Source organism: Sinocyclocheilus anshuiensis, unplaced genomic scaffold (genome assembly GCF_001515605.1).
Source record: "Sinocyclocheilus anshuiensis isolate Anshui unplaced genomic scaffold, SAMN03320099.WGS_v1.1 scaffold477, whole genome shotgun sequence".
In the NCBI taxonomy this organism is placed as follows: Eukaryota; Metazoa; Chordata; class Actinopteri; order Cypriniformes; family Cyprinidae; genus Sinocyclocheilus; species Sinocyclocheilus anshuiensis.
Window position 1 is genome coordinate 273112 of NW_015536549.1, and position 27317 is coordinate 300428.

Consider the following 27317-nt stretch of genomic DNA (forward strand, 5'->3'; position numbering starts at 1 on the left):
CTGTGATGTCGTCATGGAGGAGTGGAAGAGGACTCCAGTGGCAACCTGTGAAGCTCTGGTGAACTCCATGTCCAAGAGGGTTAAGGCAGTGCTGGAAAATAATGGTGGGCGCACAAAATATTGACACTTTGGGCCCAATTTGGACATTTTCACTTAGGGGTGTACTCACTTTTGTGGCCAGCGGTTTAGACATGAATGGCTGTGTGTGGAGTTATTTTGAGGGGACAGCAAATTTACACTGTTATACAAGCTGTACACTCACTACTTTACATTGTAGCAAAGTGTAATTTCTTCAGTGTTGTCACATGAAAAGATATAAAATATTTACAAAAATGTGAGGGGTGTACTCACTTCTGTGAGATACTGTATATGTACACAGAGTTCTGGCATGAAACTCTAGATGGCACAGTCCGATAGGTCTAACTCAATCTGACCTAATGACATCATTATCACATGGCACAGCTGATTGGTTCTCTCCTGTATCGGTAGCCAATGAGCTCGCTACATTCAAATATATGACTAGTGCTTGCAGTAGCAGTTGCAGCTTGCTTCAGAAACCCCCCACCTTCCCCAGCTCCACCTGTATAGATCTGCTACGAGGTGATTCATGTATGCTATATGGGGGTTCTTTCATGTATGTCATATTTGCAGCATCAATATTTCTAACATCCTCACAGCAGCATGTTGTGGATGTATTGGCAGTAGCAAGTCTCAGTACTTGCTCTGCTGCAGCAGCAGCAGCAGCGTAGCAGATCTATTCCGCCAAGACCAAATACATTAACATTGTCATGTATATTACCATGCCAATCCATCCGAGAGTTGTCATGACAGAAATGTGATGGTGGACTTGTGAACATTAATATTACCAGTGAGAGAAAGGCCTTTAGTTACTTAAAAGTTACCCTGGGGTCCTTTGCAACCTCGCAGACCATTACACGTCTTGCTTTTGGAGTGATCTTTGTTGGTCGACCACTTCTCCATTTGTACACAATCTGTCTGACTGTGGATTTGTGGAGTCCAAACTCTTTAGAGATGGTTTTGTAACCTTTTCTAGCCTGATGAGCAACAGCAGCTCTTTTTCTGAGGTCTTCAGAGATCTCCTTTGTTTGTGCCATGATTCACTTGCACAAACATGATCAGACTTAGATCCTATAGATCCTTTCTCTAAATAAAACAGGGCAGGCAATGACACGGATTGAAAACAGCTCGGAACAGATGGACTCGAATTTCACTTTCAAATTAACATTTAATCCTAGAGATTCACATACTTTTACCACTCACAGATATGTAATATTGGATAATTTTCCTGAATAAACAAATGACAAAGAAAATATTTTTGTCTCATTTGTTTGATTGATTATATATATAGATGTATATATAATAAAATGATTAATTATCTTAAAACCTCAAGGATAAGTTACATTAGTGAAAAGTAATATTAAGGACATTTATAATATTACAAAAAAATTATATTTTAAATAAATGCTGTTCTTTTGAATTTTTCATTAATCAAAGAATCCTATAAAAAAAAGCATCAAGGTTTCTACAAAATATTATTATTATAATGATTTATGTGACGCTGAAGACTGGAGTAATGATGTTGAAAATTCAGCTTTGCATCACAGGAATAAATTACATTTTACTATATATTCAAATATAAAACAATGTAAAAATATTTTAATAATAATACTGTTTTACTGTATTTTTGATCAGACTTTAGAATGAGTGTATATACAGTATATATATATATATATATATATATGTGTGTGTGTGTGTGTGTGTGTGTGTGTACCTACTTAATCATATATTGGGGACAAATGTGTACCCAAAAGTGAGAGCAAAACCTGACAAAATTGCCAAAAACCTCTATTTGGGGACGTCCTCATGTATAAAAATAAAGTAAACCGTTTTTTTTAAATTGTAAAAATGCAGAAAGTTTTCTGTGAGGGGTAGGGTTAGGGGTAGGGGTTTAGGTTAAAAAGTGTATAACTATCTGTATATAAAAACAATAGAAGTCTATGTAATGTCCCCATTTAGATAGCTAAGTAAACGTGTGTTTGTGTGAGTGTGTGTTTGTATATATATACTGTGACACATACCTGCAGCATCACATATCCAGTTCCACACTGAAAAGAAAAGCAACATTTCCGTGTTACTACATAAATAATAGAAATAAAAGAAACTATTGCTTTGACAGCCTTGATGACTATAGCTGCTGAATGTCAATGCATTTAAATGGCATTAAATTATTTATTATTTGAATGATGAACCTATAATCTCTCACCTATGTGTGGAATGTAGCCAGTGCAATCTAAAGAAGATCAGCGATAGAAAGAGAGATTATCAGAAAGCCGATTCAAGACACATTGATCATAAACAACTTCATGTCTAAACTAATAAAACTGCTGTATGTGATTTTTGGAATATATTGTATAAAATATATTCAAGAAAATACCAGACTATCTGGTATTTCTTTTTTGAAATTCCCAATGGTGCCACTATTGGAGCAGAAATCACTAACAGCATCTGTAGTTAACTATCCTTCAAAATCAATTCTTGGACATTAATGTCATTGCCTTCTCACCGATCTTCTTGGTCTTTTGTTTTTGTACCAGCCACAGTCTTGGAATGAGTTCCTACAAAAACACAGATGTGCTTAATGTCAGTGGTGCTGGTTATTCAATAAATAAAAAATGTAATTTATTTTTGAATTTATGGAAAGTCTTTGAATTTTGTTTATGTTTCTAGAGGCATCACAACCTTGTCCAGATGTTCCCCAAGCACGACCCCTATGAGCATCTCCAAGGCAGACTGCAGGTGTGACAGGTGACCCCGCTTCCACTGCAGCTCCACGTCATCCAGCATCATCAACACCGCCTCACCCGGCCAGATACCATGCTGAGAGAGAAAGACCAGAAGAAAACATAGCTTGTTATAACACTTTAGAAACAACCACATTCAAAGTTTCCAAAAACATTCATTTGTGTTTATGCACGTGTCAAATGCAGGTCAGTGGATTTGTTTGTAATGAGAGAAAGAGAGATGATACTTCACTAACAGTATTTACTTATATCGAGTTACACACAAATTACTCCTAAGAAAATAAAAACGACTCGAATGAATGAATTATTGATTAGGCATGAGAAAGGTAATGCTATATTGAAAGGATGCATGTCCCTATAGACTTAAAGGTGTGTAATTTTATTGATGTTTAAATGCTTTCTCGTATCCAGGTTAATGTGTGACAGCTAATAGCTAACCATTTGAAGGCTGACCTCCCTGAAGAGTGTTAAGGCATTTCAAATCATCTGCCTCAACCATGATATTTAGGCTGTTTAACAATTTTGTATATGAAAGTGTAAACTGCATTTATTCTGGTATTATTGCATAATGCATACACTCTTAAAAATAAAGGTTTCACAGCGATGCCACTGAAGAACAATTTTTGGTTCCCTAAAGAACCTTTCAGTGAACATTTCCTAAAACAACCATTTTTTTTTAGTGTGAAGAACATTTAATTATATGAGGAACATTTTTCCACTTTAAAGAACCTTTTGTGCAATGAAAAGGTTCTATGGATTTTAAAGTTTCTTCATGGAACCATCAATGCCAGTTAAGAACCAAACAGTTGCTGGTAGCCACTGACTTTCATAGTATGAAAAAAGTGCTGCCAACATTCTTCAAAATATCTTCTTTTGTGTTCAGCAGAAGAAAGAAACTCACAGGTTTGGAACAACGGTGAGTAAATTCTGACAAAATGTTTCATTTTTGGGTGAGCTATCCCTTTAAATAAGTGCAGAAAGTCTTAAATAAAGGCATGGCATTAAATGTTGCATGCACTGCAAAAAATAATCTTCCGTATTTTTGTCTTGTTTTACAATTTAAATATATTAACATCCTCAAATCAAGATTCATTTACATACAATTTTAAAAGTAGTACACTGTTAAAAATAAGGGTTACTCACATTCTTCAAAATATATTTTTTTGTGTTCAGCAGAAGAAAGAAACTCATACAGGTTTGAAACAACTTGAGGGTGAGTAAATTATGACAGAATTTATATTTTTGGGTGAACTATCCAATTAAGAACTTTTTAAGACCCGCAAAAACCCTGGTAGTCTATAGTGTACACCATGTAGTATGCAGTAAGCTGTGAGTGTTTGGCAAATCTGTCATTATTTTACCTGAAAAACAATAGAAATCAGTGGTAAGTCTAATTTATACAGCTTAACGGGCTGTGCATGTCTCTCTCAGGTCAGTCAGTGAGGTCGTTTGTAATTAACCCCGTCTGACAAGAGGATCATAGCAAGGTTAATATCTTAATTCTTAATCAGAGAGCAACCCGAGACTAAGACCTATAGAGTGAGTAAGATGCTTAATTTACAGCATGGACCGATATTAAATTACAAACTCACAAAACAATTAATCCTGAGAAAATGTAGCCATTAATGTATTTATGGATATAAACTTATTTGCTATATAGAGACCTATAAAAACACTACCAGACAAAAGTTTGTACATGCTTGATTATATTATTATACAAACCTTTTGATCTAGAGGCTTATGCTTAAATGTCTGAAATTGGATTTGTAGACTTATATATTATTATATTTTTATTTTAATATATATATATATATATATATAAGGGCTGTCAATCGATTAAAATATTTATCCGCAGTTAATCGCATGATTGTCACGAGTTAACTTGTGATTGATCGCAACTTAATCGTACATTTTTATCTGTCTAAATCTACCTTAAATTAATACTTTTCAAGTTTTTAATACTCTAATCAACATGGGCATGGACAAATATGGGTGCTTTATGCAAATGTATATTTATTATTAGTGAAACCATACTCAACATAGAGCATAAAGAATTCAGATACAGGTTTTCACAAAAACAAAAAGTTTTTAAACCATTTTTAAGAAATTTAATAAAAAGTCAAAAGTCTCAATTATTATATTAATTTAAACAATTATCATCAATTAATTATTATATTAATTAAATAACATATAACTATATTTCACTGGCTTAATTGTTTAGATTTTTATAATGCATTTTCTTCTTATCGATCTACCAGTTCACATTTACAACTGCGTGTTTGCTGCATAAAAACATGGGTGGATGTTCGCATTGGTCTGAACAAAAACAGGAGACAGGCTCATTGAAAATGCAGATTCATTCTCTGCCAGCAGATGGCGCTGTCGGAATGGCAGAAATATAGCGGTTTCTCCGACTGTAAACAAAGCAGCCCAGCACCGGACTTTGAAACGTGCAGCGCTCATATTTATTCAATGAAATCGTCACATTAAGCCATATCGCAATTCTTGTCTGTCCCTCCCCAAATTTAAGACCTCTTGAAATCATAATTAAGACTTTCTTGAACCATTTAAGACTTTTTATGGCCTTAAATATGATACAACTTAATTTAAGACCTCTTAAGACTTTAAGGACCCGCGGAAACCCTGAAAGTGCGCGCTGCATTAATCGCACGTTAATAAAATTAGTGTCGTTAAAATTAATTTGCGTTAATGCGTTATTAACGTATTAATTTTGACAGCTCTAATATATATATATATTTTTTTCTCCATGTTACGTATGAACATTTTCAATACTGTTTGAAAAACATCCCAGAATGCGCCTCATGAAGTTAGTTTTGGTGGTGAATTTGCAGATGTATTTTCTGAATCTTCCTCACTGGGTGTCTGTTGCGTTGTCCTCTGGTCCAGTCCATAATGATCCTTTTGTACGGGCCCATGTCATATTCTCCACCCTGCTCCAGCATGCTCAGTAAATGACTCTTCCAGTCCCGCTTTTCTGGATGCAGATCCGCATAAACGTGCATGGGCTTCTCAATATTTTCCTGCATAATGAGAAAAAAAAAACAGAAGACTTGGACTATAGCATGCAAGTTATGGACTTGCATGATATTTTTATGGTGCTTTTGAATATTGAAATCTCTAGTCATGGCTTTGGAATGAATATAAACTACATCTGGCCAGTTGAATGCCTGTATCATCTCTATGACATAAATAACCACATATAGAGACATTCTGATCTAAATCCCTCAAAACTGTTAAATTTCACAACATACAGTATTTTTGATTCAATATCAGTAACTCTGAAAATAATTGCCTCAATAACTTGAGCCCCTTGAGCTGACATTTATGATGCAGTGACCTTTTTAATAAACAGCCCGTGTCTGAAAAATCAATTACTTTGATTTCTCAGATGCAATGTGCTGACAACAAGCTTTTTTAAAAGTACACTAAATCCACGAGGCGGACACCATGGAGCGAACTACAGCTCAAGGACACAAAAGTACTGTGGACTATACTAGAACTTAAAAACAAACCACGATTAGAGCTTGATCCTTTGAAAACTGACAGAATTTTAAACCCTTAAGCTACTGGAGCTGTCAGTCAGCCTGATAGAAACAGACTAGCTGGTTACTATGGGGACTGGTGGCAGTTTGTTTCTAAAGCAGGATTTTTTCTAAATATAACACACGGCTCTAAACCAACCAACATCAGCCTGTAATTAAAGCCATGCAGATCCTGAGAAACAACAGCTGTCTGAAAAACAGAGTGTGTCTCCTGTAGGATGCAGCTAAATGAATACAGGAAGGCGACTATATTTACTGAGGAACAGGATTGTGCATCATTCAGAAATGAGCTGAGAATGCTTTTTACATTTCTGAACTAAGAAGTAGAATTCAAATGAATTTCCCCGATTTGAATGTTTTATAATGTTTGCATAAAAATATGAATAATTTCATTTTTCAGTATGAATTACACATAAATTGTTATACATACACATAGCAAATTACATTTATATTTTATTATAATTTTCTTCCCAGAATAATCATTTTCCAGAAAATTCTATTTTAGTCTTGATGAAGCAGCTTACAAGATATAAACCTTAAACAGGACATATAAGTGTGTTGAATTTGTTGAAGTACAATTCAGTAAATTCAGCTGCCTGTGATTCATTTCAGCTCAGGTTCTAACCTTCATCTCCAGGATGTTGGCGGTCTCCACAATGAACTCTCGACAGGTGTGCGGAGGCCAAACGTCCTCTCCGGTCCAGATGTGAGCCAGAATATCTGACCTCTGAAAGACATCAGCATAAGAGCTTCCAACAGGGATAAACAGAGTTTGCAAATGTGTGTAGAAATGTAGTTGATGGTAGTGGATTCATTTATTGACCCTGATTCTAAACAGCTAGAGAAAAGCCAGGTACAGCAGGTACAATGCAACAATATATTTGTCTTACCTGACAGATCCTGTTGAGTAATCGCGCGAGCTCCATTATAAACAGCTGACTCTCTGTTAATGGCTCTTTCTTTACATGTTTCACTCTCTTCCGCGTCTCCTGCACAGACATTTGGGAATTATGGAGTAACTAAAGCTCCACCAAGGAATATAATAGCTAAACTTATAAATGCTATATTATTATTTTTTTCTTAAAGTCATGAGCATCTCCACCACATTTCAAATTTTGTATTGTTACATTATGGGCTGGATTATAACTGCCGACTAATTTCATAGCTAGCATTTTATTTATCCTAAATACACAATTAAATAATATTTTCATATTTAATAAATAATTAAACAATATTTAAAAAAAATTTTGCACAAGTTCAACAGTTACAGCTCGACTGGAATTGATTATCGTCAAAATAAAAATCCAAAGAAATTAAAATATCCTATTCAAGTATACAAGAGATATTTTTCTTAATTTTCCTTTTCTTTTTTTTTTCACACGCCACATCTTATATTTCATTTTGAAGCAGGAAAAATTATTGTGATGAAAATGATGCCACAATTAAACTAGTTTTTATAGAAGTCAACTCGTCTGACAAAAAAGCCTGTAGTTGTGCCTCACATTTTATGTAGTTTATTCTAAATACAATTACTGTATATCATATTTTCATATTAAATAATTAAATAATATTTTCACAATTTTTTCATGTTTTGACAATTTTGGCTTGACTGTAAATTACTGTATTCAGTATAAAAGTGGCAAAAATATATTCTGTTCACAAATTATATTTATCTTAATTTTTCTTATTTTCTTCATACTCCACATGTCTCACATTTCATTATGTCTCATTGATAAACAAGTACACTACTTTATTAGCAGGAAATATTGATGGTTGTGGTGTAAATGACGCCACAACTAAGTTTGTTTTGATAAAAATAGTTGAAGTTCATAGCTAGCATTTTATGCAGCCTATCCCAAATACACACAATTATATAATATTTAACAAAAGTGCCTGTAATTAAAAAAAAACCCCACCCTGATATTATGAGTTTCACTGAATTACTGAAAAAAAAGTCCTCTGATGCAACAAATGAATGAATGAATGAATGAATGAATGAATGAATTAATGAATGAATGACCCACTGTACCTTCAGACGAAACTTGAGCTTCTTGGCTGGCTCAATGAGAAACTGAAGGCAATCTTTCATCATATTGGACAGGCTGATGTGACCCTATTAGAAATCTGAAAGAGACGGAATGCAGAAAACAGCAAAAGATGGGAAAAGAGAGATTTCAAAGGTTTAAGATAGTGTAACAGCTGTGAAAGATGGGAGGGGTTTGCAAAAAGCCTTACTTTCAAAACTCAGCAAACTCAACACAGACTCAACCTGCAACAACGCATTATTTTTTGATCACTCTGCGGCTCTGCTCTGATTGGCTCGTTACGACAGTGGGTACAGGTCCAGAGAGACCCAAGGAAGCAGAGAGAGCACTTTTAATGGACGCTAGGGGACAGAGTGGGATGTAATGGTGCTGAATCAGCACGTCTTCTCAGCGTTTCTCCAGCACACCCACACAACCTGCCAGAGCACCTCGACAATCAGTCGATTCCTTATTCCAGTCCCAAATCTTCACACACACCAATGCTAAAAAGCAGCTTACAATATACATACAACATAGCCCAAATGTCTGAGACCACCAGTGAAATAGCTTCCATTTCACATTTTTTCTAATTTAATGAAACATTTTAAATTACAAATTAAATGATCATCATGACAATTTGAGATAAAAAAAAAAAAAAAATCAATTTGAAAGGGAAAAAAACGAACATGCAATGCACATTTTTTTCACACTTTTTTCAACAAATGTGTGCATTTTGTAGCATTTTTGCTTTCGACAACTATTTGTAAGGCAAAGAAGTCTTGTATTACACCTTAGTCTTTCTGTTTAGTTCCAGATTTCAATTCGATTTTAATCCCAGGTTTTCATTGTAGTCTTGCATGCATTTTTCAGATTAACTGTAGTTTATTTCCTGTTTTTAGACAACAAGAAAGAAAACAGTGGGTCTCCTATAAATACATTTGTACATTTACATTATGCACTGATAAAAATGGATTGACACTATGTCATAAATCCCTAGGAAACCACGCATACAACACTATGAAATATGTAAATTCCTTAATTTTATGTTAGTTTGGTGCACACACACACACTTGTTTTCTGTTTGGCACAGCAGTGCAATGTCACCAAAGAAACTATTTCAGCTTACTCGCATTTTTTTATGATTAACTACTTGTTGATTGAATGAACATGTCTGGACTCTGATAAGCTTTATTAATGATCCGCTATACTCTTTACTAAATTATGTGCCCAATCATGTTCTTCTGGTGTGCAATATGTTTTATTTAGGCTCTTAATTAGCTCACTTTTATCCATTTATGATCAAATAAAACTGCTGACTTAGATGAATGAACATGACTAATGAAGGAGACGAAAGTTTGCACATTTACATGGTGCACTGAGAAAAAATGCACTGCCATATAGATCACAAACTCCATACACTGACTTCATTACTGATCAGCAGTACCTTAAAGTGAAGTATGTGCACAAGGTAACTATTTATTTTAGTGGCTAGAAAAACTGGTGGTGTGTTTAAGCTTATTATTCTAAAAAAAAAAAAAAAAAAAAAACTGTCAGACTAGAGTTACATCCTCCAAACTTGGATCAGACCTTTGTCTTGTATTGACCTAATAAGCTTTCTTTTTTTATATAACAGAATGGAAAATAACATAGGACCAATTCAATATCACCACATCATTTGACAGTTTTAAATATAAATATTTAAATAAACAATACATTTATTATTGCTTTGTACCCTAAAAGACATCAACAGCACCCTAGAAACAACCGGAACACTCACTAAACTGCATAGCAACACCCTAGCAACCACTAAGACGCATTAGCAGCCACTCCATCTATCGGTACAGTTTTATAACAATTAATCAAACTCTCTGTCTACGCTGTTGTTTTCAGTCTGTGTTGGCATTGTCAAGCCACGTGTCAGGTCGGGAACAGGGACAGATTAAAGAGCTACTGACAGATTCACACACACAAACCACGTGAAGGAGCACAAGGTGCAGATCTCTCGAAACCCCACTGATCCTTTAAGCGAATTAAACCAGTACAGACCTGTGTGTATTTTTGAGCAAGAGTGAGTAGGTGGTGTTGGATGTAGTTTAAAAAAGCTGCTGAAGACAGAATCCTTCGTTGTCATTAAAATAACAATATCATGTATTTGCATTTTATTAATACAAATAATTAATATTATTATTAATAATAATAATAACAATAATAATAAACTCATAGTTAATATGACCATTTAATTTGAGAAAAACTATCATTTAGAAAACCCAAATAATATAGTCTACTTATACTTCCGTTAGGTTTATGCAGAACGTGCGTTATTCCAGATGACAAAAAAGCAGATGATGAATGAAGACGTCATAATACACTCCAAACTCAGAGAAGCGCAATGCAGTCATAATATTAGGCTACGCAGGTGTGCGCATATCCAAAAGTCATTAAATATAGCAGGTGCACCACTGCCAATGACAGAATATAACGTTTACTAAGATGTAAGTCACATACCTTTCTGTTTAACCTTTCGAAATATCCTCCGAAAGTTTTTCTACATCACAACCTCATTTGATGCTTGTGAATGTCGTTGCTGGTTCAGTGAATGCCCTCGCCTCAGCAGTCAGGACAGGAGTGCGGTGAATCTCGTGGTGACCAATCGGCGTTCACACGTCTTGGTAATTTAGTTATTAGCCTTTTGTCGCGGAGTGATTACCGATCGTGTATTTCCGTAACGTTCCCGAACGAGACCGAAACACTTATCGTATGTTTCCGTAACATTACCGAAATTGAGTTATTCTCCTTGCCTTGTTATTTAAAAGACATCCAGCAGAGGGTACTATTGTCTAACTTTTTTTTACTCCGTTTACTTAAATCTCTACCGTCGTAAACCGAAAAATGTATTTTATTTATTATAGTAAATACATACATGATCTCATATAAGACATTAATATTCAATTTATTTAAATTCAAATGTAATTTATTTAAATTCAATTGTAACCACTACATTTCTTTCTGTTCTGTATTAATAAAAGAAAACCAAACTTTACCCTCTAAATACGCTTTACTACAGCCGTAGCTATACTTTTAAAAACAGATGTAAAATTTAAAATACAAAACTTTATTGAAAATAGAAAGGACAACAAATATGTACAGATGAAAATAAATGTTATGCACGTGAGAAAAACAAACAGCATTATCTCATTAACAGCCGAAAATGAACGCCCTGTACCACTTTAAATGTTTTCGTACAAAATATTTTACATGAGTAAAAAAAAAAACTGAACAAAACTTACTTGTTGTCCATAACAACATTACAAAACAATCAGAACTTCAATATTTGATCTTGCATAGATATTTGATTAGTTAGAGATAAAAGCAGCTATTATTGTTTTAAATAGTGTGAAAATCACATTTTGAAATGAATCAAATGCAATGAGATATAAACATCTAGAACGAAATGAACAGAACCCTTGCAAATTTGCATACATTTTCATATTTACATAGTGCACCATTAGTAAGGTTTTGTTTTTTTCCAAACTCGATTTTAAAATTACAATTGAATATGAAATTGAATATACAATTGAATATCAAATATCTTTGTGATTTAAAATTCCATTTCTTCTTTTTCTGAGGCAGTCAGTTGTTAAAAAAGAGAATATTCTGTAATGGTCTGCATGTTTAAATGAGTGAGTGATGTGATATGTGGCCAAGTAGGGTGTCCCATACTTGGATTTGTCCTCTGCATTTAACCCATCGAAGTGCACACACACAGCAGTGAGTAGTGAACACACACACACACACCGTGAACACACACTCAGAGCAGTGGGCAGCCATTTTTGCTGCGACACCCGGGGAGCAGTTGGGGGTTCGGTGCCTTGCTCAAGGATCTCACCTCAGTTGTGGTCATTCACTCCCCCCACCTACAATCCCTGCCAGTACCGAGACTCAAACCCACAACCTTTGGGTTACAAGTCCGACTCTCTAACCATTAGGACACAATTGCCCAACTAAATACATCAGTTGTTTCTGGGAACTATTCTAGCACACCTCGAAACGAAATCTTTTGTGTTTTCTGACTTGAAAACAAGCAGTGCCCCACAGTTACACCTTTACAGACAATAAAATACACAACTCATTTACAGTCATACACAAGGAAACTGATTGCGTAGATGCCAATGCAGGTGCAAATTACTCAGTTGGAGAGGATTGTCCAAAGTACATTTCCTCCAACAAACACATGCACCGCTGTAATCAGCTGACCTTGAAGTTAGCACTCACAACCGCACCCAACAAAAAAACAGAACAACAATATTTTTATGCTTTATGGCATTTTACAGGCTATATGAAGTCACTCACTCTAAAAAAAAGCAGATGTTTCCAGTGAAAGAACAAGTTCCAGGTAATGGAAAGACTTTGGAAGGACCGGTTTTCGGAATCTCTGGTCCTTGTTTCCAATCATCTTTAGGGCTCAGGTTAATCATAAGCACTGGGTGAAGCCATGGTTACAGCAGTTTCGGGCAACTTTGGTCACACAGTCATTTGAAGGCTTTGTCAGTTAAATGCAGAAGTGTTTAACAAGGAGAGCAGGTGTCGTGGTTTAATGGAGCTCATTATTACTGACTGCGGTCGTAGATCTTAACCATTCGTTTCATATGGAAAAGCTTGTGGCGCAGTTTGCGACATTGGTGCTTCTTGTTTTGATAATCTGCCATCTAAACAGAGAGAATAGGGGAAAGAAAGCCTCATATTAGCATCAAAAAAAGCAGAGCATCTATTACTATGAACATGAGTCAGATGTTTAGTCATACTTCAGTTTTATCACCATGACTCACCCGTTTTAGGTCTTTGAGACGATTATATTCCTCGGCTACAGCCTGTAATGTGAGATAAAAAAGAAAGTCATATGGATGTGAACAACAGGGAGGTGAAGTAGTCATCTGAAATGTTTCAGTCGCTCACCTGGTACTTGGACGTGCCCTCTTCAAGTGTGTCCAGCTCTCTGCTGAGTTTGTTTATCTGATCGTTGATGTCATCCATTTCGGCACACAGTTCCTTATAGGTCCTGAGGTCCGAGTCAAACTCTTTCTTATACTCGTGTCGCTGGGCATCAGATGTGATCTCTGGATATAGACTGATTGGGAATGAAACAGAAAGCAGTCAACTTGTATTTTCAGCTTTAAGATAAATTAGATCAATAGTCATTTAGTGGTTATTTAATAAACTTTTATCCAAAGAAACGGATAGACAGAAACACTTTTTAGCAACAATCCCTCTGGAGTGAACCGAGTAAAGGTGCACACATGAAAATTCACCAGCTAAATCCAGACATTTGAATAGGAATATGCACAATCAGTGAGGGCATAAATATTCCAAATCCAGATTTCAAGTTAGTTCAAGATGGTCATGCAAATTTGCCGTGTTGACAAACAAAAAGCTGCTTGGTTTGAAAATGGTCTGTGGTATTTAGAATTGTGCTAATTTGAAATACCACCATTCATAAAATTTCGTTAATGTGAAATACTACCATTTGCCAAAATTGTACTAATTTGAAACGCTATGGCAAACCAAAATTTCATTGATGTGAAATACTACCATTCACAAAAATTTCAATAAAGTGAAAAAAGTGAAAATACTACCATTCGTCAAAAAATTCACTAATGCAACCATTTGCCAAAATTTTGCAAATTTGAAAAGTTTAGCAAATTTCTCTAATGTGAACAACTACAATTCACCAAGAAGTTTTCTAATGTGAAATACAACCATTTGCAGAAATTTCAATAATGTGAGATACTACTATTTTCCAAGACATTTGCTAAAGTAAAATGCAACCATTTGCAGAAATTTTGCTGACGTGAAATACTATCATTCACAGAAATTTTACTAATGTGAAATACTACTATTTACCAAAAAAATTCACTTATGTGAAATACTTCCATTTGCCAAATTTTTGCTAATGTAAAATACCACTATTTGGAGTAATTCCCTAATGTGAAATATGTACCAGCATACACTGAAATTTTGCTAATGTGACCATGCCTTAACTCTTTAAGGTCAACTTGTTACTAAGTGGCCACTCAAACTTTCAACCCAGTATTTTTAATTTGTGTCAAAAAACAGCAAAATAGTGAGAATATTTAGCCATAATGCAGTGAATACAAGTATTTTAACATTACAAGTATAACTAACTTTACCAAAAGTTAATGAATACTCTAAAAATATATCGTTCATTGTTAGTTCATGTTAGTTAATGCAGTAATGTTAACAAATGAGGCCTGATTTTCTTCTCGTGGTCCAACAATGAGTGAAACCACATCTGTTTTTCAACTCATCACATCAAACAACACATATAAACATGCATACATATGCAAAGACCTTTGACACATTAACCCAAATTTAGTCTATTATGTTAGCGTGTGGACATGCCTACCAGAGATGATTATCTCCCAAAAAAAATTAGGAGTGCGCTACTAACCCTGAGCCTGAACCACAACAAATCCTCACCGTGTCCATAGATCTTCGTCAAAATCATTGGCAGTCTCTCCTCCCGTTGTGTACTCTGTTTCGTACTGGGACTCGTCCAGCTCAGAGTTCCTCCTGCGCCTCTTGCCCCTGGAGGCGGACGGTTTGTGGATGGTGTCTGTCTGGTCGGAGGGGCTGGAGCTCACTTCTCCAGATGGGAATGTGGAGTGAGATGGGCGGCTAAAAGAGCGCTCAGGGTAACTGTGGGTGGAAAAATTGTTACTACTTTATCCAAAAAGAGAAATGGTTTATATGGAAGCTTATTTCTGCCACTGAATAAAAATATAAAAAAACGAATTGCGTTTTTATCTCACAATTCAGACTTTTTTCTCACAATTGTGAGTTTGAATCTCGCAATATTGTCTTTTTTTCTTCTTCTCAGAATTCCGAGTTTACATCTCGGAATCCTATTTTTGTTTCTCTGTCTTTTTGGAATCTAAGAATTCTAAGAAAAAAAATCTGAATTGTGAGATGTACACTCACAATTCTAAGAAAAAAAACCTCGCAATTGACTTTTTCTTGCAATTCTGATTTTATATCTCTCAATTCTGAAAAAAAAAAAAGTCTGAATTGTGAGATATAAACTGATATTTTACATTTTTTTATTCCGTGGTGGAAATAAACTTCCATAGGTTCAAGACTGTGCAGTTATTGTAGGAAAATTAATGAACTGAATGAGAAAATGCATATTAGAAGTAATATTTGTGAGGACGCTTCATAAGTACAATGCTTTTCTAGCTGAGATAATGATATTTAGGCTACTAAACACTGTTCTTAAACATAGCATTGACAGAAATAAGAGAAAATGTAATTTGCTCATTAATTTCAAATGTCTGGTTGGTGTCTCACATTTCACTGTGTTAATAAGCCATATGTTTTCTTCATTGCCCTTCATTGTAATGTTTTTGTGTTTTCCAATAAACATGTTAGGTCAAATTACAGAATACTCTTTTTTAAATTTCTTAAATGAAAAAAAAAAAAAAATGGGTGGCCAATCATCTTTTACATAGTTTTTACTCTTAAAAGGGATTTTTGCCAACAATGTCTATAGAAAAATGGAACAGGACAAGGGACAAGGAGGGACAGACATAATTTAAAAACAAATTATAATGAAAGAACATCTGATTAAAAAAATGCAGAAAGTTTGATCTCATGCCAAGACACATCATATTTGGTGTAATCTGACCTGACTTCATGAAACTAATGGCTAGACCATTAGGCAGATTAATGATCCAGACAACTATTGAAAGCACAGTAGCACTGATGATTTAACATCAGCTAACCAAGGTCACAAAAAAAAATGCCACTGACTAGTTTGAACCAGGAGTAACTATACACTGCCGTCAAAAAATTTGGGTCTTTAAGATAACAAAAAAAATTAATATATTTATTTAAAAAGGATGCATTAAACTGTCAAAAGTGTATTGTCAAAAGTGACAATAAAGAGCTTTATATTATTCAGAAACTTTCTATTTCAAATAAATGCAGAAAAAAACATTGACAATGATAATAATAAATGTTTCTTGAGCACCAAATCAGCATATTAGAATGACTTTTAAAAGATCATGTGACAACGAACACTGTAGTAATAAATTGTAAAAATATTTCAATATAGGTTTTTACTCTATTTTTGATCAAATAAATGCATTGTTGATCAGCATAAAAGACCCCAAACTTTTGATCATTAGTGTACAGTATGTAAAACTGGAATGACTTATTAAGGCCTTAAGCAATAAAGTAAGCTCCAGCATTTCCTTAGCAGGGACATGCAATATTTGAGCTCCTGTTGACATGGAGCTCAGCTTGAAAGTTTCCAGCTATCCCAGGGTCGGATCACTCACTCACTCACCCGATAACATTGTGGGACTCAGAGTTAAAGAAACTGCCAGTCTTTAGGGGGATGGAGCCGACACTGGGGGCCGAAGCCAAAACAGGAGCCATCTTCTCTGAAAACACCATGGATGCCTCCTGCACGCTCTGTCCATCCTGTACATGGTTGACCTGAAAAAGGAACAAACTGTTTAGTACAAAGTCTGCAAACATTGATTCATATCTGAACAGAGAGCATGACGTGCAAAACATCAGGAAGCAACATATTTCAGATAATGAAAGGCGAAAAGTCATCACAAACAATAAAGCAAGCGAGAAGAACTAAAAGCAGATAACAGATATTTGAACATGAATTTGAAATGGTTAAGTCTCTTTTGTTTGATGAACAGTAGCATCTTTAAGGGTCTTACATTATTGTATCATTTAAATAATTCCCTCAGGTCTGCTTATAATGTTAGCAAAAATCGACATATTTTAGTTTTTCATGACCATATTCCACACTATCTGTGATCTTTGGACAAAAACTGTTATGTTTTGCTGCCAAGCCTTGAGGAAACTTTTGTATTGCATTGATTGATATACAATGCAGTTATACGCAGTAATAATAAATGTAATGTGAAATAAATGTGTAATCATAATGGCTTCACACTCTTTATCACTCAACAATCTGTTTTTCTGCAGGTGCTGTATTTAAGCATACAATACCATTCAAAAGGTTGGCTCGGTAAGATTTTTAAAATGTTTTTGAAAGAAGCTCACCACGGCTTCATTTATTTGATGAAAAATGCTGTAGAAACAGCAATATTGTGAAATATTATTATAATTATTATTATATATTAATATTATTATTCTGTTTTAATAGATTTCAAATTGTAATTTATTCCTGTGATGACAAATCTTTATTTTCAGTCTGCAGTGTCACATGACCCTTCAGAAATCATTCTAATATGCTGATTTGGTGCTCAAACATTTCTTATTATTATCAGTGTTGAAAAGCATTTAATACTTGTGTGCAAAGCAATGCGTTTTTTAGGATTCTTTGACAAATAGAAAGTTTAAAATAACATTAATTTGAAACAGATTTTTTTTGTCACATACATTTTCTTTAAAAACTTTTGATCAGCAGTGTAAATCTGAAAAATAAAATGTTAAAAATCTGTTTGGAAAAGTGACTTAATATAACGTAAAAAATAACAGATAATTTTACTTGTAAAAGCTTATGACTGACTGTAAGTAACTGTTATGTATATTACTATAATGCACAAACAATACACTATTAACAACATCATAAATCTGTCTTGATCGCAGACTTTCGAAATTGCATTGTGTACAGAACATTATAGCAACACAGAAACCATTTTAGATCCATTGTTTAGACTTTATCTTCCTTCTGCTACTGTACAGGAAAGACCGCAGGGAATAAGAAGCTAAAGTGGTCTTGCTCTTCCTGTTGAAGTTTGATTTCAGAGGATGTTCTCAGTATGTAAGTCAATGTTTTGTGACAAACACACAATGCCAATAGTTTAGATTTCTGGCACAATATGACTTATAATACTTTTTTTCTAAAGCAAAAAGGTGAAAGAAGTAGTGGCTGTATGGATATAAGTAAAAACCATAAGGAAAACAATTCCGAGCAGTACAATGCTAAAACAATGAAGTCAGGTGTGCGTGTCAGCGGAATTATTTGTTTTGTTCTGAAGGGGTTTTGCGTGAAGGTATATGTGTGTGTGTGTGTGTGTGTGTGTGTGTGTGTGTGTGTGTTAAAAGGGAGGACGCAGCAGGAAAGAGGGTGGAGGAGCATTTCCCTGCAGCTGGGGAGAAGGGGAAAAGCCACTGTGTAGAAGAGGCCAAATCATCCAGGAATTCCAACAATGCTTTCCCTGCATGAGCTACTGCCACCACTGATCCATGATCACGCTACATAAGCAGGGAAAGAATGCTTGAGAACACAGAAAAGAGGGACGTTTCATGCTCGTGACCTCCTTTTGCACCAGAAAAATGAGAAGGAGAGATAGAAAGGCAAGGAATGAAATGTTCTTAAAGGGAGTGTTTGGAATGCTTTCAGAGCTCATAGATTTACTGAAAGCACCAGGGCAGAGAGAGGCAGACCAGTCTCATGATGGTAGTAATTATGTTTCCAGTGGACTTAATCCAAAATCAAACCCCACCCCAACGGAGCCTTCACCACCAGCTATGGGTTCATTAACAACCTGTAGACCCGGACGAAAGATTTACTAGAGGTTGCTCATTTTTAGCTCAGTATTCTCAGTTTAAAGCTTATTTAATTATCAACCTCGTCTCAGACATGTCTTCTAAAATTCCTAGAATTAAAAATAGAAACAATTGTAACACATTAAAAGTACAGAGCTATAGAGTTATGAATGATTTTGGAAAAATGTGATGTTTGAGTTGACTTTTGATTGCAAACTTTGGTATCTTAGTAAATCTGAGCAGTGTTTGATCTCTTCTGAAATGCTGGAGGTCCCAATTTGTTCTCATTTAATCTTAGTATATCTGTCTAGGAAAAACAATTAAAGGGGTCATATGATGCGATTTCAATTTTTCCTTTCTCTTTGAAGTGTTACAAGCTCTTGGTGCATAAAGAAGATCTGTAAAGTTGCAAAGACTAAAGTCTCAAATCCAAAGAGATATTCTTTATAAAAGTTAAGAGTCAACCACGCCTACCTAAAACGGCGTGTTCTAACACGCCCCCAAATGTCTACATCAGGATGTGGGAAGATTTGCATAACACCGCCCAAATGTTCACGCAAAGAAAGAAGGCGTAACTTTTATTCTCGCTAAAGATATCGCATCTGTTATTTTTCTTTGTTATGAGGAGACACACAGTCATCTGACTTTATTTCAATTGATGATATTTAAATTAAAGTTCCCTTGATCTTTTTATTACAAAATGTCTGTTTCTTGAATAACCTTTATTGCTTGAATTGCTTCTGTTTTTTAAATAAGAAAGACTCACAATAATGCAATAGTACTGATTGATGCACACACGCACACACACACACACACACACACAACATGACTCCTGTTCTCTTCCATAGCACTTATGTACTGTATCACTTAAGCACACTGTTCTGTAACAAAAATAAAACCATAACTGCAATGGGAACAGACAATGGTTATTATACTAGTTAAGATGATAAATTGGCTGATATTTGGCTATTTTTAAAACAATCAGCATTAGATTATAACAATACCCACATGGCTGATGAACAGTTTTTTCAGTCCCAGAATGTACTGACAGTTTTGTCACATTTTCAGTACATAATGTGTAAATAAACATTCATCTAAATTCAGATGTTTTGTGTCTAATCCCACATGGCAAAAATATATATTCAGATATTTTTTTTTTCCAAAATATTTCAAAATATGTCCCCAAAAGTATTGCTAAAGTAGATAAAATACAAAAATATATTTTAGTTATATAATTTTAGTAACTTATATTTTCTCTTCATTATTTTTAACCATTTTAACATATTTTTATATTTTTTTCTAGTTTTCTACCTATATATTTATATTGTACAAACTATATTAAAAACATTTTGCATTTACCCAAAAGTACATTTTGTAATTTATTTGAAGGCTTAATAATATAATAATATATTTGGCATTTGAAGGTTTAAACTAAATATATTTTCAATCTGAGAACTATATTTCCTAAAATTATATTCATATTGTACATACAATACATATTTGGCATTTAGCCAAAACATATTTTAAGACTGTAAATGTATTTTCCTGTCCTTTTAAGTCAATTATTGAAATAAATAACTCTTTAAATATACATATAATAATCAGTAATATACACTTACATCTGTCTCAGCCATTGAAAAATACTTCTAAGAAATGTGTTTATACCTAAACACTTAATTTATTATTCGAACTGTAAAAAAAAAGATAATTCAAGTATGCTTTCTAACTGTCTTGGTATTACAAAAGTTTAGTCATTCATAGTCATCCACCCAAGGAGTTAAAAGCCACTTGACTTTCTCAGTTTGGTTAATGATCAATCACAGCGAAACTAGGCCGGCTGTTAACAAAGAGACTGTATCAGCAACACATTTAACCTTGTGACTGAATTATCACCAGTGTCGCACAGGCCACTGAAACTATTAAAGGATATATGACTTCAAAACACACTTTCAAACCGCTTCCAGTCTACCAAAACAAAAGGTCTAGATTGACTCTCACAAACTATTTAGAATAATTAAACTGCTTGTCCCATGGATGGTTGCTGGGATGCTACTAGAGCCTATATATATAACTTGGACAATTAAATGCATGGGCATTTCCCCTGCAAAGTACTTGGTGTTGCAGCTGTTTGCTGCAAAGACTAGCAATAAGCCTGATACTTAGGCAAAACACTTCATGCCATTTTGATCTGGGTGTGCCACTCAATTAGTGACCATGTGTTTCTTCCTCCATGCACTAAGAGGTGATAAATAAACTCACCCAATCCTCCACATCTCTGCCCTCGGGTCCTCCCATTAGTGGTCCATCCCAGTAGATGTTTGGTTTCCCGTAGTGCCTGATTTTACTTCTGGTCCTATAGGAGAAGAAGGCCGCCACAGCCAGTGCCACCACAACCATGAACCCACAAACCATTGCAACTGCCTGAGAATGACAAAATTGTAGTATTAAGTCCAATGCATACATAAATGATCAGAATCAGAAAGAGCTCTATTGCCAGGTATGTTTACACATACGAGGAATTTGTTTTGGTGTCAGAAGCTTCCACAGCACAAACAGAATGACAGTGACAAGACGAAAAAAAAAACACAATATACAAAGTAGACAATAGATGGTATTTGTGTGTACAGGTGTGTTATGTACAAATGCAAGGAAATGAAAATGTAAAAAGAGGTATGTGTATTAAATTAATAAATGTATAAGTAGTGTTGGGTATTACACGTTTATTGCAAAGTTAACTGTTCATGAGATGGATTGCCTGAGGGAAGAAACTATACTCATGCCTGGCCGTTCTGGTGCTCAGATTATTATGTATGCATACATAAATTAGGCAGTCGTAGCCTAATGGTTAGAGAGTCAGACTTGCAACCCAAAGGTTGTGGGTTTGAGTCTCAGTACCAGCAGGTGGGAGGTGAATGTACAGCGCTCTCTTCCACCATCAATACCACAACGGAGGTGAGACCTTGAGCAAGGCACCAAACCCTCAACTGCTCCCTGGACGCTGCAGCACATGGCTGCCCACTGCTCTGGGTGTGTGTTCACAGTGTGTGTGTGTGTGTGTTCACTATTCTACTCAAATTCAGAGTATGGGACACCATACATGGCTACACGTCACTTTAAATTATGTATCATACTAAACTGATTTAGTATACTACAATAATCATCTCACTCTCATGATCAGTTCTATCTTGAAATGAAAGTTCTGGGCTATTAATAACATAATATGTATTGATTACTACAGACAATTACTTTGATTCTTCATTGAATTATTTAGTTTCTTAGCTTGCAAAAAAGAACAGAAAATGTGTTTACAGTAATGCACTCACAATTGAAGCCTAATTCATATTTAGCATTTGGATTAATCTTTCCATTAAATTTTTTTTTATTTAATTTGAGGTGTAAAATTGTCCTTTTGAGGAGGGACTACTTTTTCATATGGTTATACTTCTGAAATATACTGGGGAAAAAAATCTTAACATGATGTGCTTCATTAATTGATTATATATATATATATATTACTGTTAACTGTTGAATTGTAATGTGTCACAGTTTCCACAAAAATTATAAGTGAACTACTATAATTATAATTTAATTAACTATATATTTTATTTTGTTTTAAGGAAATAATGCTGTCATCAATTACTCACCCTCATGTCGGTCCAAACCCATTAAAGTTTTGTTTCACATGTCAATCAAGAATCAAGTGTGTTCGAGCATCCATTTGCCATATTTGATGAGCCCTATTTAGATGCGCTGATCAATGTTTATACGTGACTAAAAGCCTAAATTATATGTTCATCGAATGAAGTGATCACATCTCTTCACAGGACTTGGATTAAACCACTCAAATCAAATAGATTTCTTTTACAATGTTTTTGAAAATCTTAATGAAAAAATGCACTTCCTGTACGGATTGACACACTGGGGGAGTTGAAATTATGGTCAGTGGCGATCCTTTGATTGTAGACTTTAAAGAAAACATAAATTTAATGTAGTGTCTAAAGACATTTTGAAACATCCTGTAACTTTAAATGGTACCTCTTGCGGGTCCACGTAGCAGTAGTGGTACAAGTACTGGTTATAGATGGGAAAGCCGGCCCCCATTCCTGTCACACTGCTGCCATAGAGGTTCTGACACATCATAAGCATGGGGTTGTAGTATGAGCTGGTGGAGCTTTGGGCCATAGGGTTCACTCCTACAATGTACACAATGTTTATAATGCCCTGAATCACTGCCATTATAGAACAGACAACAAGCACCACCAGGTAGAACTTCCTGCTGCGGAACATGTTTGTTTTGGAGAAGCTGGCTGCAAAGAACCCCAAAGCAATGATGAAGTTTATGGCAGCGACGGCAATCATGCTGGTCTTTGCCGAGTAAGGGGTCGGGTAAGAATTGTAGTAGCCTCCATATCCACTTCCGTATCCATACCCACTGCCGTATCCATATCCACTTCCGTATCCATATCCACTTCCGTATCCAGGATAGCCAGAATGTCCAGATCCATAACCTAATCCATACTGCATGTCCCAAACCAGAGTCGAGGCCACACAGGCAAAGATTCCCAGACAGAGGATTATAACGGTTCCTACCATAATCTTCACAATTCCCGGAGGGGAGAACCATTTGTAGAAATGCTGTGGTACCTCCTCACCCACATAGTAAGATCCTGGAGCTGGCGGGTAGGGATCAAATTCACTCCTTGGGTCTTGGAAGCTCCCTGGTGGTCCAAAGCCATTGGAAGGTGGGGTGTACATCGGGGGACTATCGTAGGGTTGTTTCTCAAACATCTCTCAAAGACGTCCAGTGACCTGCTAAAAAAAAGCAGCAAATGAATGTATAAACATGAATATCATCACTCAGGTGTTACAGGCAGATAGAAAATGTCATAAGTTCCTCATTTACTGTTTAAGACAAGCTAAATTTATGAAATAATATTTTAAGACAGATCAAAAGACAAAAAAAAAAAGCATTCCAGTCTAAGATACACAATAGCTTTATGTAAGGAACAGATCTAAATTTAAGTAATTGTTAATTGAAAAAAAACTGCCTTAATTATTCAATAAAAAATTTATTAAATGCTTTTATTTAAAAAAAATATGAATGAAATATTAAATTACGTTAAAAAAATTATGCGAGTTTTATATAAATCATATGAATTTACACAGGCTGCGTTTACACTGGCACAAAAAATCCGATCCTTCGCTCACATCTGACACAGATCGGAATTTGTTGCACACGTGTAAACACAAAAACCCGCACGAGATCCGATTTTTTTGCATCAGATCTGAGCCACTTCCAAATGTGGATTTTAATCGGATACACATCTGATATCTGGACATCCGACCTACGTCTAAACACACATATCCGATTCTCCACAGAACTCCCAATGCGAGGGCGACACGTTTGCTCATAAAGATTTTTAATGGCGTTTTAATGCCGGCGTGCTGTATGCGCTCCCATTTTACTGAGATGGAAACTTTTTATAGGTAAAAAACTGCACATTCAGGAGCTGGTTTTCAACCCCCGCCCCGTGAATTTTGAAAATACAACAGCTAAAAGCTAAATATATTTCTCTAAGCACTCAAGCGCACGCATAAAACTTGTCACAGCACACCGGCAGAAGTAATGATGATGAATGTGTCAGGGAAAAGCAGTAAGATTAAACTGCATTAACATTTTAATAATCTATTGATAAACTAGTGTTTTCGGCTTAAGAGATAAATTTGGCGACACTGACTCGTCATCTCCACAGTAGTGGATGCGCCTTCATGCAAGTTTCATACGGATTACATAATCTGAGAATATTTGTTTTTTTAAGATTTGAATTGTTTCATTTGAAAGTAGACATTTCACTCTTTATAGATATATTTTTCATGTCTGTAAGGCAAGTATACATGGAGTTTCGCGCTCAAGTTCACAGAGACCGAGGCGGCAGAAAGCGCATCCTTGTTTGCTTTCATTATTTTACAAAAGCGCAATGTTTTGTTGTTATAGTGAGTGCACACAAAGAAACGTAGAGGCTTTACAAATTCGAAAGATGTATTACTCTTATCTCTTACTCTTATAGTATGACTAAAATGACAGAGTATTTTAAGAGCAAGTGACTGCACCGGTGCCTCCATCTGTCATGCTGGGAGCGCGCTACTGTTCAGCTTTCACACTCCTCACAGACACTTGAATAGCGCACATTTTTCTAAGTTAACATTAGATTGAGCGGCCATGTAAAGTTGCTACTACTTACATATTTCAGATATAAGCCATATTTGAGGTCGATGAATGATAGGCGAGCGTTTGGATGTAACGTTACTGTATTACTACAAAATCCAGCCGTTAACGATCTGTCCGTCACGGATTGCGTGACCTCACCACTTCCTGTGGATTTTTTTTTTCTGCAACTAATAAAATTTTGGTCGACCAAGCTTCTTCTTGTCGACTATTAGGGGGCAGCCTGGAAAACATAACAAACAGTATACAGGCTGGGAACAAGACAAGTGTGAGTAAATAATGACGGAATTTTCATTCATGGGTGAACTATCCCTTTAAATGTCTTAAATCAGCACATCAGCAGTGACATCAATTAATACACAGGCCAAAATGACGTTACCCGAAACCACAAGCCTGAAATAACTGTGCTGTTCATCAGTGTGAGGTAACAACAGAGAGTATAGTGGAGACATCGGCACCAGGGATCAGAGTCTGTCCACACAAAGCCGCTGTTTACAGGCCCGACCGTGGGAGTTAAACTCAATCTCAACCATTGTCCAGCACTGACTTTGAAATGCATAGATTTCAATTCTGGCCAAATACGGCGTTTGTTTAATTTCAGATCATATGCTCCAGGGGTGAGGTCCCAAACAGGGCAAAACCAGACAGAATAGGCATCAAAAAGTACTCAACAAAAATATGTTATAAAATATGTCTAACACTATAGGAGGAAATATGTTGGTTACATTTCAACGTTAGCTGTACTTTTATGTTACCGTGAATACACATTTGTAATAAAATACAGCACAATCCACTGATTGATTTTTGTTTGTTTGTTTGTTTTTGCATAAAAAAAACAGGTGTGTCTTTCTGACACAATGCTCAAAATTTTTAAAGTTTTTAAAAAAGTCTTAAAGTTAGATGTAATATGAAAGTCCTTGTACTGAAGTTCTGAAGTTGACTTTCGAGTTGATTTTTACGGTCTTCAATAAAATATAATAATTAAAATTTTTTAAATATAATATGAAATATATTTAAAATGTAAAAATATTCTAAATAATTCTGAATTTATGTCTTTATACTTAAAATTGTAATGTCATGATTTTACTGTTTTCAATAAAATATAATATTTAATATCATTTAAAATATAATATAAAATATATATATTTTACTTTTTTTTTAATAAAAATTATTCAAATTTATAATGTCTTATGTTTTCAATTGTAATGTCATATTTGTAAATGTCTTCAATAAAATATATTTAAAATAATAAAAAAAAATCTCAATATCTACAGCAGCATGCAAAACCACAACAACAGAAGAATGCATACTACACTTTCAGTCCCTGGCCAAGGCCTAGATAAAGCCATTTATCTGGTTACTATGTGTTCACCTACTCCCCGGCCTCCCCCAACTTCTCTCCTTTGTTATAGCAAAAAGTCAAGGCTGCACTCTGCATGGTCACCATGGTAATAAAAGCCTGAGGGAAAAAAAAAAAAAAAAAAGGTTTGAATAGAAAAACACAAGAGCTTCACTGTCTGGGCCGCTCCAGAGCGGGGGTGCCTACGTAGGCAGATACAATTGTAGTGATCAGGTATCCTCAAGAGAATCTTTTCTTATTTACCAACACAGCACAGTTTTGATTTCATTTATGATTAATTAATGTAGCAGTACCATGGTAAAATGTTGGCATCACATCATAACACAATGGTACTTTAATATGTACCATGGAATGTACATGGTAGTGCAAGGTATTTCAACCTTGAAAACGTGGCATTACTGTAGCATGAAACTCTGTATACTGTATAAGTAAAACATTACCATGGTAATAAACATGGTATTTCCACAGTATTTGTCCAAAAAGCTTGGTACTATCGCAATATTATGCACAAAAGTAATATGGTATTTTTGAAGCAGATGATGAAGTATAAACTCCAGAGACACCAAAAGTGGGTTAGCTTGGAGCAAAGATCACAAAAGCTGTTATTGTTTACTTTGCATGTCTTAGTAAAAACTGCTGCATGTGTCTATAACACACTAAAATTAGTTTTAGTCACTCTTGTTTTTTTTTTGTTTTTTTAAAGTGAGACAACAACAATGAATTTTGAATAAAAGGCTAAAAAGTATTGGTAGCTACAATATATATATA

The 27317-nt window shown here is 35.1% G+C and overlaps 2 protein-coding genes and 1 long non-coding RNA gene across 4 annotated transcripts in view; 1 reads left to right on the plus strand and 2 right to left on the minus strand.

Annotated features, from left to right (window-relative positions):
• The window catches only part of LOC107699042 (butyrophilin subfamily 2 member A2), a 13057-nt gene extending 1948 nt beyond the window's left edge, over nt 1-11109 (minus strand). The window contains exons 1-9 of the mRNA XM_016500205.1: nt 10915-11109; nt 8415-8509; nt 7276-7374; nt 7011-7112; nt 5699-5863; nt 2761-2898; nt 2585-2636; nt 2285-2311; nt 2100-2126 (exon numbers count right to left, since the gene is read on the minus strand). Of these exons, the coding sequence (XP_016355691.1) occupies nt 2100-2126; nt 2285-2311; nt 2585-2636; nt 2761-2898; nt 5699-5863; nt 7011-7112; nt 7276-7374; nt 8415-8477 (673 nt within the window). The 5' untranslated portion in view covers nt 8478-8509; nt 10915-11109. The remainder of the gene's footprint in view (nt 1-2099; nt 2127-2284; nt 2312-2584; nt 2637-2760; nt 2899-5698; nt 5864-7010; nt 7113-7275; nt 7375-8414; nt 8510-10914) is intronic.
• Nucleotides 9137-18167, plus strand: LOC107699050 (uncharacterized). The gene is made up of 3 exons (XR_001635416.1): nt 9137-9203; nt 13594-13600; nt 18157-18167. It is a non-coding gene; the product is annotated as an uncharacterized LOC107699050 (long non-coding RNA).
• The window catches only part of LOC107699027 (occludin), a 15239-nt gene continuing 532 nt past the window's right edge, over nt 12611-27317 (minus strand). Inside the window, exons 2-8 of one of the 2 annotated variants that reach the window (XM_016500196.1) lie at nt 22999-23772; nt 21223-21384; nt 16772-16923; nt 14905-15123; nt 13363-13534; nt 13236-13277; nt 12611-13115 (exon numbers count right to left, since the gene is read on the minus strand). In XM_016500196.1, the coding sequence (XP_016355682.1) occupies nt 13017-13115; nt 13236-13277; nt 13363-13534; nt 14905-15123; nt 16772-16923; nt 21223-21384; nt 22999-23751 (1599 nt within the window). In that variant the 5' untranslated portion in view covers nt 23752-23772 and the 3' untranslated portion in view covers nt 12611-13016. Of the gene's footprint in view, nt 13116-13235; nt 13278-13362; nt 13535-14904; nt 15124-16771; nt 16924-21222; nt 21385-22998; nt 23776-27317 lie in introns of both variants that reach the window. The other variant, XM_016500189.1, reaches the window with a different exon arrangement.